This window comes from Acipenser ruthenus, chromosome 6 (assembly GCF_902713425.1).
Source record: "Acipenser ruthenus chromosome 6, fAciRut3.2 maternal haplotype, whole genome shotgun sequence".
Taxonomy (NCBI): domain Eukaryota; kingdom Metazoa; phylum Chordata; class Actinopteri; order Acipenseriformes; family Acipenseridae; genus Acipenser; species Acipenser ruthenus.
This window is the reverse complement of record NC_081194.1, coordinates 17,665,791-17,680,955: the sequence shown is the minus strand read 5'-3', so window position 1 is coordinate 17,680,955 and position 15,165 is coordinate 17,665,791. Positions and strand designations below refer to the sequence as shown.

Sequence of the window (15,165 nt, the reverse complement as noted above, 5' to 3'; positions counted from 1 at the left end):
TCAGACCTAAAACCACCGCCGGCAGTCGTCATGACGGTTACATTTTAAACAACATCAATATTAAAATGAAAGACAAACTATCGGAAACAACTCAAAAGTTTTATTCAAGCACATCATATCAAACATCTGCACAGCCAAAATGCCATATTAAATGAAAAATTAAACATACAAGGGTTTATTTTCTAACTTACCACATATAAAGAAAGCACTTCTTCAAAAAATGAAAAACTATAATAAAATAAACATTTCAAAAGAAACTAGTGTGTAAACAGGTATATGTACATACAAAACTGTAAAAATGAAAGTCGTTTTTATTTTAGAAACGAAAGTAACAGTTTACTCTTATGTGAGTGTCACTCGGTGCAGCACAGAATCCAGGTTGAGCGAGAGGGGTATTGCTGCAGAATGAACGCTCACACAGGGTAGTGCTGCGTGCGCAACTCATAATAGACGTCATCATTATATAACATTATCATATGATGAGGATGATGAATTTACATACAAGAAAGAAGTTTATTTCATAACAATAACCTAACCCTAAACCTAAGGTTCGTGGGGTATTGGCCGTGGATCACCACTGAATTCTCACAGGGTAATCACTATGTTCAGTGTTCTCCCCCTCCCATACGCTGTTTATGGTCAAGTGGTAGGGGTGTTGAGGGTGAATGAAGCATGACGTAAATTACGAGTTGCGTACGCAGCACTACCCTGTGTGAGCTACCCTCCGAGAGCTACGCTGTGGGAGCCTTCGTTCTGCAGCTCTTGGGTTGAGCTGCTGCAGCCGGCTGCTGCTTTGTAGTTTTCTGATAGAAATGTTTCTGCCGAAGCGCTGTAATTGCACTTCTTGATTCTTTAGCGTAACTGTGTGCTGTGCTTTACCTTTTGAATTTTGCCCCATCCCTTGGCTGTTGAAGTTAATTTACTGTTTGCACCATTACATCCCATTAATATTGTTTGAGTGTTTCAGTACCTATCATAATCATACATGCTCCACATCCTGTGTGGTGGGTTTTGCAATAAAACTGAACTCTATGCAAACAGAGCAAATTGCTCACAAAGTATCTGCAATCATGCTTAGTATTTCCCTCAGTAGGTTAAAGCACATACACCTTCCACGTGATAGGATACTGCTTAGATTTATTTTAAAACTGCAAATAGATTCTTCTCATTCTCTGTTTAATGCATGAAATAATGTTAATAGAATTGGTCCCTAAATGTCCTTATAGTATACTGAACCTTCCACCACACTGTAGATTTCACTCTCTGGGCAGCAGGATTAGAACACCACCTGCAATTTTAAACTCCCTTTCCTGCACATGGGGCTTAAGGTCACATTTCCACGCCTGTGTTTAAACAAAAGACCCCCTCCACCGTACAATCACAACTATCAATAGTGTTTCTGTAGACACATTCAGAAATGCGATGCTCAGGATGAAACAGGCTTTAGCAGAATACATCAGAGAACAGAACGTGAATAAAGATTGGGGACTGTCAGTAGTCATCAGATTTATAGCCCCCGACATGAATGGAAATGATCAAAAAAAGTATGTTCAAATAAAGAGCAATTACATACCTGTAAAGGTTTCAGTACAAGGGTTGAGTCCAGCAAGTCTCTTTGAAGTGCCAAAGTCAGAAATTTTCAGCACTCCACTATATGTATTGATCAGTACATTGTCACCCTGGAAATAAAAAAAATAAAATTATATATATATATATATATATATATATATATATATATATGTATATATATACACACAGTACTGTGCAAAAGTTTTAGGCAGGTGTGAAAAAATGCTGTAAAGTAAGAATGCTTTCAAAAATAGACATGTTAATAGATTATATTTATCAATTAACTAAATGCAAAGTGAGTGAACAGAAGAAAAATCTAAATCAAATCCATATTTGGTGTGACCACCCTTTGCCTTCAAAACAGCATCAATTCTTCTAGGTACACAAAGTCAGGGATTTTGTAGGCGTATAGTCAGGTGTATGATTAAACAATTATACCGAACAGGTGCTAATGATCATCAATTCAATATGTAGGTTGAAACACAATCATTAACTGAAACAGAAACAGCTGTGTAGGAGGAATAAAACTGGGTGAGGAACAGCCAAACTCAGCTAACAAGGTGAGGTTGCTGAAGACAGTTTACTGTCAAAAGTCATACACCATGGCAAGACTGAGCACAGCAACAAGACACAAGGTAGTTATACTGCATCAGCAAGGTCTCTCCCAGGCAGAAATTTCAGGGCAGACAGGGGTTTCCAGATGTGCTGTCCAAGCTCTTTTGAAGAAGCACAAAGAAACGGGCAACGTTGAGGACCGTAGACGCAGTGGTCGGCCAAGGAAACTTACTGCAGCAGATGAAAGACACATCATGCTTTGTTCCCTTCGCAATTGGAAGATGTCCAGCAGTGCCATCAGCTCAGAATTGGCAGAAAACAGTGGGACCCTGGTACACCCATCTACTGTCCGGAGAAGTCTGCTCAGAAGTGGCCTTCATGGAAGACTTGCGGCCAAAAAGCCATACCTCCGACGTGGAAACAAGGCCAAGCGACTCAACTATGCACGAAAACACAGGAACTGGGGTGCAGAAAAATGGCAGCAGGTGCTCTGGACTGATGAGTCAAAATTTGAAATATTTGGCTGTAGCAGAAGGCAGTTTGTTCGCCCGAAGGGCTGGAGAGCGGTACACGAATGAGTGTCTGCAGGCAACAGTGAAGCATGGCGGAGGTTCCTTGCAAGTTTGGGGCTGCATTTCTGCAAATGGAGTTGGGGATTTGGTCAGAATTAATGGTCTCCTCAATGCTGGGAAGTACAGGCAGATACTTATCCATCATGCAATACCATCAGGGAGGCATCTGATTGGCCCCAAATTTATTCTGCAGCATGACAACGACCCCAAACATACAGCGAAAGTCATTAAGAACTATCTTCAGCGTAAAGAAGAACAAGGAGTCCTGGAAGTGATGGTATGGCCCCCACAGAGCCCTGATCTCAACATCATGGAGTCTCTCTGGGATTACATGAAGAGAGAGAAGCAACTGAGGCTGCCTAAATCCACAGAAGAACTGTGGTTAGTTCTCCACGATGTTTGGGCCAACCTACCTGCTGAGTTCCTTCAAAAACTGTGTGCAAGTGTACCTAGAAGAATTGATGCTGTTTTGAAGGCAAAGGGTGGTCACACCAAATATGGATTTGATTTAGATTTTTCTTCTGTTCACTCACTTTGCATTTAGTTAATTGATAAATATAATCTATTAACATGTCTATTTTTGAAAGCATTCTTACTTTACAGCATTTTTTCACACCTGCCTAAAACTTTTGCACAGTACTGTATATATATATATATATATATGATCAAGCATAATTATTATTAAGATGGCGTGTATTTCACTATGACACAAACCCATAGAGATGCAATATCTATTTTACAATCGAAATCTGGCATCTGTAGATGTTTTTTTTTCACTACACTTTAATTTGGTAGTACCTAATGGGTTGTGCATTTTTACAGTTTTCATTCTCTAACAGATTTTCATTTACATTTAAACTGCCTCATTAAAAAAAAAAAGATTTACTCAAGCAGAAGCTGATCAAATAAAATGTTCGAAGGTTCACAGACGGCAAATGATGCTGACATCATAAAAAAGTCATAAACAAAACAAAAACAAGACACTTAACATTTATCAATGTGTCTGTTAACAGCATGCGAAAGCAGCAATTAACATACACTTGGGGATGTGGCTACCTGCAATATTAGTACAATGGGCTTCTGTGAGTGTTATAAGCCTTAAATAAGCTGCTTGGTAGAAAACATTGTCACTGCAGGGGCATTGTTATTCAGTTGCTTGCCAATAGTCTCTAATTATGTTGGAAGCAGTGGATCTAATAACAAGTCTATACAATTGAAAATGAGTTTAAGCAATTCAGAACATTCTGAGCACTAAAGCAGAGGCTTAGTCTCATTTATAATTAAACACTCATTACTTCTTTATCTGTTTTACTGCTGTGCTACAACACTGCATTACATCTACCTGCTGGGTATTATGCTAATAATTTGCTCAAGGACTGCCCAGTGTAATTTCTCTAAACATTAAGTTACTTCTATAGCAGGTAAAGAATACAAAAGGTAATTTTTGAACATGACATATTATAAAGGTGTGTCACACAACAGGTAAAACCTTGCTTTGGAACATATTGACAGTATACAAGCGTGCTGCACGCCAGTTCGTAGACTAGCGTTGCAGTAATCTCCTGTCAGTGCTTGTATTTTTAGTTGCAGATGGTTTTCTCTGCTAAAACTGCCAGCCCCTCGGGTCTCAGATCTCTATCTGTGAAGGCTCATGCCCTACTGTCGTAACAGACAGACAGAATTAAGTCCTGCAACAAGAGTGCTCAGACATTCTGGTCCCTCTTCATTCTGGAGAAAACCTTCTTTGTTATGAAGGTCAACAGAAAGAATTTTAAAAAGACCTTGCACAGTGCAATAATGCAGTGCTGTAAAGTTAGATCTCCTGATAGGAGGCTGAAAAAGACAGTGACAGCTGTTCAAAACCCGGTATTGCATGAATGAGATTTGCTGGGAGTGTGAATAAAACACAAATACAAAACAATACCTTACCTTTATATCCCGATGCGCTATCTGATTGTCATGAAGGTATTTTAAACCTTCCAGGATCTGCTTGGTGTAAAAGCCTATTGTTTGCTCATTATTCTTTAAGGGTCCCCATTTAGATCGCAGGAGAGCAGAAAGGCTTCCTGTAATTAAAATCCAACATTTTAATAAATCATAAATTACAACACATTAAAGTTCTTATTAAAATTCTGACGGGCAGAATATGACCTCATTATGTTGCAGGATTAGACAGGCTTCAGTGTATTTGTGGGCTAATTCTAATTTGATTGTACTTACAAAACATTCTTCACACACTGACAATACTGTATGTGTCCTGTCTACTCAATTGCATTTTCTGCTGCAATATCTATTTTCTTGTTTCAAGAGCTGGTCTTCTGAATGAAGCATGCAGCATAAGTTTTGAAACAGGTTGGTTATACCTAATTATTTCCCTGAAAACAAGACAGCTCAGCTGTTTTACAAGAGAATATCTTTAAATCACAGATACAGACAGACATACAGACCTGGGACCTGGTGTTCTTTATGGCTTTTTAATCATTTAGAACTACGAGCCTAACTCACAAAGCTTTAAGCTTTAAAAGTCTGTTTTTATGAAGAAAATACAGTTCGATAGGATTTTTCCATGCTGTGATTTTATATAAAACAGTAAATCTTTAAGGACCTTTCTTTCTTGTGAGCTAGTTCCACAGATACATGGCAGATACATGTGGCGTTATCCCATTTCTAGGTAATAATGATTACTTTATTTTAATTAATATATATATATATATATATATATATATATATATATATATTTATATATATATATATATATATATATATATATTTATTTATATTTATTAAGTCTTGTGCCTTGTGTTTTATTTTTTAACCCTTTCCACCCCCCCCCCCAATCAAGAAAAGTAAGGAATACAGTCATGAAATTTACAAGTTTCAGCAAGTGTTCATACATTACACTTGATGTCACCTACATATAAACAGAGACTGGATAATCAAGTATCTTATACATGCTTAAATTATAATTATTATTATTATAAATTATTATTATTTCTTATCCAGGGCGACTCACAATTGTTACATTATTTTTACATACAATTACCCATTTATACAGTTGGGTTTTTACTGGAGCAATCTAGGTAAAGTACCTTGCTCAAGGTACAGCAGCAGTGTCCCCCACCTGGGATTGAACCCACGACCCACCGGTCAAGAGTCCAGAGCCTTAACCACTACTCCACACTGCTGCCCAGTTAACAGACCAGTCTTCATTCTAAAGAAATATAACCTTGCTTGGAGTAAAAGAGGCTTACCCCCAGGGACTTGCTCCATGAATATCTTGATGAAGCCATTTTCACTGATGGAGCCCAGATACTGGACAATATTCTTGTGCTTGAGGTGTTTATGCAGAGCTATCTCTTCATGCAGAGGCTGCGAGTATCTGAGGGCAAAGCAGACAACTACCATTTACTGTTCAGGTAACCTTTTCTGTCAGGGATAGCCTTACTTGGTGGGCAGATACAGGAGGGAACCTTGGAACAGATGGCATACAAAAAACATTAAAAGCTACAGTATTCGTGACTGATTTCACCCTTTTGTGAACTGAGGACTAAAGGAACTTACTTCTGATGAGTTTAGATGAGCTGTTACTGGTGCAAAATTGTTAGCTCTGGCCAACTGATGACTGGTGTTCAGTTACATTTCAATGACTACCAGTGCATTTAATGCATTTCTATCATCACCTGTTTATTTAATTTTGTATATGTTTCCTTCTACGAATAAAAATACCAATAATACAGAGGAGTTATATCACATTCTTTTTGTGTTGTAAAAACACAAACATTCAATGCATACCTGCTGTCCTTCTCAGGGATCTCTTTGATAGCAATTCTGACCTGGTTACTCAGGTCTCTGCCTGCGTAAACGACTCCATACGTTCCCTTTCCAAGGATCACCCTCTCACCATTCTCATCGTATTCATAGTCATACTGGAAGATCAATCAGGAAAAATATGTGCTTTATTGGTAGGTTTGGTAATAGCTGCGTATGACGAATGTAGTGAACGCTAATATTTGTTTATCCTTTCCCCAATAACATTAAATCTCCCCAAAAACATATAGACATCGACAACGAAATATCAGTGACATGTTATATACTCTAACATACATATACATGTATGTATGTTTGTATGTATGTATGTATGTATGCATGCATGCATGCATACATACATGCATGCATACATACCTCATTCTTGTATCTGTATCCATCCTTAGGGCCATATTCCTTCTCTGCGCTATAATACAACTGCTATACAGAAAAGCACTAGATACTGTACATGGGAATGTACTATTTAGGCCACAAAATGTTTTGCTCAAATCACGCAAGAAACTCTCCCTTACCTCAAGGGCGTACCCCTCACACTCTCCCTCATCTGGACCTTTTCCAGACTCTTCAGTAATGCAGTTTACCATCTCACAGAACCTAGATTAATTCAAACAGCACGCATTAACACCCAGACTTCTACAAAACCATGAAACTGGTACTGCAAAGTGCCCTGGGGCTTGCAAGCCATCTGAAAGTATGTCTGAATGTTTAACATACCAAGAACACTGCAATACCTGCTTCAAGGTCTTCTGCCATTGGAAAGAGCAATATATGTTTTAAAAAAAGGTAAATAATTGAATTACATGTAGGTGTTGCAAACAGAAATAGGTCCTTGACCCTTCTGTCACAAATAATAATGTTCTGAGATTATGAGCTACTGTCTATGATGCAGAACAGAAAAACCACAAACCTCTTACAGTGGAGCTCAGTACAAAAGTAAACTTGAAAGTCTTCAGCATTGTGCAGAACATACAGGAAAGAACATCGCTCGTCGAATTTTGAAACACTGAAAAAATACACACAGGCATAAGTTACACATAACCATCTTGCTTGTACACTAATAACACACTAGTGTGCAAAATAGTACACTGTCTATATATACTATTTAATATTAGCAAGGAATAGTTTTTTTTGGAAAAAAATCATTTAGTGATGTTCTGGTGCAGTTTATGTTTTTCATTTTTCTTTTTGTAATAATGCAGAGGAGTTAATTGCGGAACTATTCTGTAAGAATACTCAGAAATAACATTCATGATAATATAATCTATAAAACAAACTTCTGATGGGCAGAATATGACCTCATTATGTTGCAGGATTAGACAGGCTTCAGTGTGTTTGTGGGCTCATTTTAATTTGATTGTACTTACAAAACATTCTTCACACACTGACAACACTATGTGTCCTGTCTACTTCTCAATTGCATTTTCTGCTGCAATATCTATTTTCTTGTTTCAAAAGCTGGTCTTCTGAATGAAGCATTCATAGGTCCCTATGCCTTTGCTTTAAGTAGTAATGAATGGAACCAGTTCCCGTTTTAAACGGTAAACTTGGTCCCTGTGGCGGTTCACTAAGAAGCAAATGTGTGGTTCCAGAACAAAGTCCAAATTTTGGAAAACACAGATGCAATGGAGACAACTTCCTGTTTCTGCAGGTTTCTGGAGCTCAAAGGAAATTAGGCTGACAGATCACTTTATGAAAAGTGAGCCAAGGATGCAGATACAGTTATATTTAGATGACCAGCTTATAAAACACATAAATAAAGACTGGTTTAATCAGGGCGCACACATTTTATTATTTTTTTTTTATCTTGTATTGATACTGTTTGATACATCTCTTTGGAAACCTCCTCCTGACACATCAAGTACAGCAGCTTTTTTAATTTGTAAACTTGCCTTACACCCCTGATTGAGGCAGCTGTAAAGTTCCACTCGTGAATCCCCTTCTGCAGGTTGGTCCGTGTGGAGGGAAGATGAGAAAGACCAAAAAAGATAAATCTGAACACGCTGCAGTTAATACATTTAACCTGACCCATCAGGATGCGTACCACAGGAGAATGAGCAGTCACAGCAGCATATTGGCATGTAAACCCATTGTAACGATCCATGCAGTTAAAACTAAAATTAGGCTAAATAAAACTTAATAATACCGTAGTTTATTCCTGATGATATTTCAACAAACAATCTTTTTTAAATCTGAAAGATCATTTGAGCTGTTAATGTATTTATTCCATCTTCTAAAAAAAAAAAGAACCTTACAGTTATAATTAGCTATAGAACAAAACATAATCATTACAGTGCATTGCTGTTTTATTGATCTTTATTTTACTTTCCATAGTTATGCAAGTCAAGAGAAATTATGTTAAGTATACTAAAAAGTGGAAAATGTGACATCATTCCATTATCACCTAATTTAGGTGTCCCCAAAGGGTTACAGCTTGAACCTATATTAAAGGCCCATATCTTTCTTTGACCGCCCTAATATTTCATTTGTATCAGATATCACTGCATTATGGTGTTAATATTGTCATATTTACTAATAAACTTTTACCTATACAAGGAGAAACAGTTTCAAAATTAAAAGCAACACCTTATAGCTCCTAAGCGAAAACTAAAATTATACAGTTTTAACAGTATTTGTCATTGAACATTACTGCAGGATATACAGTAGAGTCAATTATCCGACCTTTGATCATCCGAACTATCTAATCAACCGAATGCACCTGTAATCACGTGATGAATTACGTGTGGTGTATTTCTCACAGCTTCTGCTGCTAAAACGGCTACGAGATTTAGCTGCCAAAAAAAGGGACTAGCAGACTGAGGCAAATGAAAGTTACAGAATTATTTAGACCACCAAAGCCTTAGCTGGAGCATTGTGTGCTTTAAATTGTGTCAGTTAAGCAACTTAAAACACAGTCACCTCGTTCTTGATTTTTCTTCTATTTCATCAATACGGGCTAGAGATCCTGTCTATGTTATTCAGCAGCTAAGAAATGTTATTTTATTCATTTCAATTGCATGTTATTACAATGCTTTAACAGCAAGTACCAAAGTATAGAAACATTTTATTGAATTTTTAAAGTTGAATAATGATTCCTAAAGTTCTGTAATGTGTCAAAGCTGTACTGAATTGTATTCTTTGATGATTTTCAAAGTTTGGTATATGGTAAGTTTAATTAAAATATGTCATTACCTTAACTGCAGGTGTTAAAGTTTTATTTTACTTTCCATAGTTATGCAAGTCAAGAGAAATTATGTTAAGTATACTAAAAAGTGGAAAATGTGACATCATTCCATTATCACCTAATTTAGGTGTCCCCAAAGGGTTACAGCTTGAACCTATATTAAAGGCCCATATCTTTCTTTGACCGCCCTAATATTTCATTTGTATCAGATATCACTGCATTATGGTGTTAATATTGTCATATTTACTAATAAACTTTTACCTATACAAGGAGAAACAGTTTCAAAATTAAAAGCAACACCTTATAGCTCCTAAGCGAAAACTAAAATTATACAGTTTTAACAGTATTTGTCATTGAACATTACTGCAGGATATACAGTAGAGTCAATTATCCGACCTTTGATCATCCGAACTATCTAATCAACCGAATGCACCTGTAATCACGTGATGAATTACGTGTGGTGTATTTCTCACAGCTTCTGCTGCTAAAACGGCTACGAGATTTAGCTGCCAAAAAAAGGGACTAGCAGACTGAGGCAAATGAAAGTTACAGAATTATTTAGACCACCAAAGCCTTAGCTGGAGCATTGTGTGCTTTAAATTGTGTCAGTTAAGCAACTTAAAACACAGTCACCTCGTTCTTGATTTTTCTTCTATTTCATCAATACGGGCTAGAGATCCTGTCTATGTTATTCAGCAGCTAAGAAATGTTATTTTATTCATTTCAATTGCATGTTATTACAATGCTTTAACAGCAAGTACCAAAGTATAGAAACATTTTATTGAATTTTTAAAGTTGAATAATGATTCCTAAAGTTCTGTAATGTGTCAAAGCTGTACTGAATTGTATTCTTTGATGATTTTCAAAGTTTGGTATATGGTAAGTTTAATTAAAATATGTCATTACCTTAACTGCAGGTGTTAAAGTTTTACTGAATTGCATTCATTTAATGATTTGTAAAGCTTTGTACTATTACTTATTTCTTAGCAGTCTTCTTATTTCTTGTAATGTTGTGTGCTTAATGTGACAGAACAGGTTACTAGCTATATATCATCAGTAGGTATTTGTGCATTAAGCACTTGTGTATGTTAACTTTATTCTATACATTATTAAAGGTACAGTAATTGTTATTAATACCTGTTCAATTATCCATACAAATCGATTCTGCAAACTAGTATCGGTCCCAGTTAGTTTGGATAATTGACTCTCTACTGCTGTTTGTCTATATCATTGGATACCTCATCTCTTACAACCAAGGCATTTAAATACTGCTTTATGCCTAAAATGTACACTGCTGTGCAAAAGTCTTAGACATGTTGCATTTTTCTACTCTGATGCATTATGAGCATCAACAATTTATTCAAAGCCTCCACTCCTGTTTTCTACTATTATAACAACCTTGACTTGCATAAAGAAGGAAAAACACTGAGTGAAATATCTTGCATCACTTGATTTTCAAGGCCTGGTATCTGAAGCATAATCAACAAGATGAAGATAATGGGGCAAATATTCAAAGGTCTTGCAAATTTTCTCACCTTTCTCGCAACTCTTGGTTTGATTGAATGAGTAGTACACAACAAGCTTCAATATGAAAGCTGAACATTAATTTCAATAAACAACACGTTTTTAATGAAAACAAATATTTGTATCCTACTTCACTAAATTGAAAACTGGCTTCTGTTATTTTTAAATACCACTGCTTCCGATTATACTACTGCTTAATAACAGGAACAACATTTTATTTAGGGTTAGTGTTGAACTTAAACGCGTTCATGCTTGCCTGTACCCCTACCCCCATGCAGGAACATTGCCCACTGACTTCCCCTATTCAAAAAAATATAAAAACAATAACAGCCTGTTTCTCTCTTTCCTTTTTCCAATGAATAGAATTTAATTAAATCGAGAATAAAAACAAACCAAGCTAACAACTATCTAGACTAAACAGAAATGTATGTATTTATTTATTTATTTTTTGCAATCTCCACAAACTGCAGGTTCTGTTGCATTGACACTGCTGATAATGTTAGATATTGCTAGATATTACTACAGCGCGGACCATGGGTCAAACCAATGTTTGTGTAGGGTGCGTGTATCGTTTATTTTTTATTTTTTATATCAATGTCGGCCTTCTGGAGTCATCTGAATGCTTTTCCACTTTTTATTTAATTTTAAACTGTTTAAATACCAAACCATAACAAAACATAGAATAATAGTGCATATACACAGAGCAAAAAAAAAGGACGGGCAGTGCCAACGACACCTGTGTCTTCTGCCAGTTCTGTTGTCAATTCAACGCTTGTCTTCTTTCTATTCCTTAAGGATATTATCTTCAAGTATTGCTCATCCTTGTTAGACAGCTTTTTGGGTCTTCCAGTCCTGGGTTTGTCAATTACAGATGAAGTTTCTCTGTACTTGTCGATTATGCTTTGGATACCACACCTTGAAAATCGAGTGATGTGAGCTATTTCACTCATTGTTTTTCCTTCTTTATGCAAGTCAAGGTTGTTATAATAGTAGAAAGCACTAGTGGAGGCTTTGAGTAAATTGCTGATGCTCATAATGCATCAGAGTAGAAAAATGCAACAGGTCTAAGACTTTTGCACAGCAGTGTATGCTACTTAGTATTACCAGCACACTCTGTCAAAAAAATTCAAACATGATTACAGGTTTAAAAAATAAATTCTATTGATTCTCAGTTATGGTTAAATTTGCATACTTAGGCTTCTTAGAAATCTACATTACATTCACATAATTTATTACATCTCAAAACCATAAATTATTTATGACTTCAAGCTGCAGAGGAGTGGAGTGGAGTGGAATTGTACAGTACAGCTTTGAAGTGCATATGTAATATCTGTTTTGTATCTGCAATCACTCCTATTCCATTGGATAATACCTTGTCATCCGGTACCACGTGCCATATGGACACAGTCTTCTCTTCAGCTTCATTGTTGATAGACAGATAAGAAGGCTGGTAGACTTTGGTGGGTTCTAATATCAAAACCTATGAAGTAAAAAAAGAGCAAGTTTAGAAAAGCATAGGGGTTGCAGACTCCTACAGTCTATTTACTTACTTTGGTAATCTAAACTCACAACCCTTCTAGTAGCATATCAAAAATGTTTGTTAATGTTTCGTGAATCATGCCAACATTAACAGTTGTTTTGCCAAAAAGGGTAGAATGCAGGTTTATAGAATAAATGTAATTAAACAATGTCATTATTTATAATGCAAGACAAGTATTAGACACCTGTGCATATATAATCTTGTGGCTTTATGACAAAAAAAACTCTTCAGTACGAAAACTAAGAACAGTTTCTAATAATGCCAGTGCCCACAAGGCCACCAGCCAGCCAAAACGCCTTGATTTTAATTCTACCGTCATTTTATAAACACAAGTGTATGTAACTTGTTACACCTGACAAAGCAACCAAATGACTTAGTGGTTACTGGTAAGTAACTTTGGAACAAACTAAAATAAATAAAATAAACTCCTCTCTGTAACATTATTGTTTGGGAGCCAATTTTGGGAGCCAATTATTTTTCATGGAAGAGTTCTTAAAATGTGTGGGTCATACAATCGTAGCCTTCCAATGAGGTAGACTAGCATTAAAAGTAAATAATATAATTATCTAGTTATCTTACCTGGTAAAAAAAGATTATTCAGACAAAGCTTAAACAAAACTGAGAAAGCAAAAAAGCAACACGGGCACTGCCATACTCACAGGGAAACGAACTAAAGACAGTTCCTTCTTTGTGGCTTCTACAAGGAAGTCCATCCAAAAATCCATTAGCTCCTGCTTGGGGTTGGGCTGCTCTATATTCTGCTCCTTAAATTGCTGGTAAATCAGTATAGTCTCCACCAGTGAGCATAAGTACCTGCAGTTCAAAGAAGGGCTACTTAACAACACAACTACAACAAGAATGATTTAAGATATGTGCAAGAACTACCACAGATATAGGCCTGTAATATCCATGATCCATCAAAATGAGACAGACAGATTTAAGACTGGTTTAACAGACCCTGATTAGCACGAGTCTTGGACTACTGTACCTAAAATAAAATTAGGCAGTCCAAGACCTGTGCTAACTGGGGTCCAGCCCATAGAGGGGAACAGGTGAAATGAATATAAAAGCCTGTTTATTAAAACACTAGGAATGTTTTATTAATGGAGAAATGGTGTTCATGGAAGCATTGACTGCATTAGTATTCCACCATTTACCCTGACAGACATGATTAAAAAACTGAGGGATGTATTCCTCTGTCGGACATGAACCAGTAACTGAAAGAAAGTAGTCACATAAGTACTGCTACTATTTATGTTGGGACATGGTCTTTAAACATTACCGTTTCTGCAATGCCCCTACTTGCAGAATCTTCACTGCATAGCACAATAAAAAAAAAAGGAAAGTTGTGAATTTTTCTTCAGTGGTACCTACTACTGCTATTAGTTGCGCATAATCACTATCTGTAGAGTAGTGGGAAGTGTGGCAGGATTCAGTGCAATTTATTATATATGCCGTACAACCTAAAATGAGCACAATTATACTTTGATAAATGAAATGTTGTGATTGGCTGAACAAGATCACATGAGTGTGCAGTAAGAATTGTTTTATGCACGGCTAGGGAGCGAATCACCTCTGATGATCAATCAATTTCCTTGAATTTATTTTCTTTCCAATCTCTAAATCTCAAGACAGCAAAGGAAAGAAAGTACAACTTATGTGTGGAAGTACTGTCGAGTTACTACTATACATATTTTTATCCAAGATAATTTTCACAGAGGTCCTCAGATTTTTTTTTTTACAGGACATCGGGACCACCTGTACAATTTCAAACTCAGACGTCCTGTGTCTTTTTAGTCCCGTGGGAATCAACCATGTCAGTGTTATGTTAGAATTGATACAGCATTTCCAGGTTATTCGCCTCAAAGCAACACCAGACTTTACAATAAACCATAATATAATATTAAAATTGTTACGATCTGTCCTGAGATTCTCCAGTTCAGTAAAACGCCACTATTGTGCGTAGCCAAATCGAGGACAGGCGAAAAAAAAATGGATGCTTTGATTAACGGTGCATTTGAAGATATATATGGAAAATACATATTACTCAAGGGACAACATGGTTATTCTAGCCATTGGAAAAGAAGGTACAACGAAATGAGTTATTTACACCTGGTTTATTGGTGCACAAAAGCACCTTCTCTGGCCACAACATTGCATTTCATTTTGAAATTTACCGACTTTCGTTGAGGACACCTGGTTATCATGCTATAGGCAGCGTGTTTGGAGGAGAAAATTGTACTCAGCAGTAATACGTTTTTCCAGCAAATTCGTAGCTTCTAAAACAAAGTATAGGAACAATTTTGCACTGACAGAAGGACACATTACATAAAACTTAATTTAAAGTTTCTAATGTTAATATTTTTGGGGGGTTTTATAAATGCAATTACCCACTTCAG

General features: G+C 36.5%; 1 protein-coding gene across 1 annotated transcript in view; it reads right to left on the bottom strand.

Annotated features, from left to right (window-relative positions):
- LOC117410928 (mitogen-activated protein kinase kinase kinase 5-like) overlaps window positions 1–15,165 on the bottom strand; it is a 70,442-nt gene that overhangs the window by 12,760 nt on the left and 42,517 nt on the right. Inside the window, exons 10-18 of the mRNA XM_034017889.3 lie at window positions 13,426–13,579; window positions 12,599–12,706; window positions 8,411–8,460; window positions 7,429–7,524; window positions 7,034–7,115; window positions 6,489–6,622; window positions 5,948–6,075; window positions 4,626–4,762; window positions 1,574–1,679 (exon numbers count right to left, since the gene is read on the bottom strand). Of these exons, the coding sequence (XP_033873780.3) occupies window positions 1,574–1,679; window positions 4,626–4,762; window positions 5,948–6,075; window positions 6,489–6,622; window positions 7,034–7,115; window positions 7,429–7,524; window positions 8,411–8,460; window positions 12,599–12,706; window positions 13,426–13,579 (995 nt within the window). The remainder of the gene's footprint in view (window positions 1–1,573; window positions 1,680–4,625; window positions 4,763–5,947; window positions 6,076–6,488; window positions 6,623–7,033; window positions 7,116–7,428; window positions 7,525–8,410; window positions 8,461–12,598; window positions 12,707–13,425; window positions 13,580–15,165) is intronic.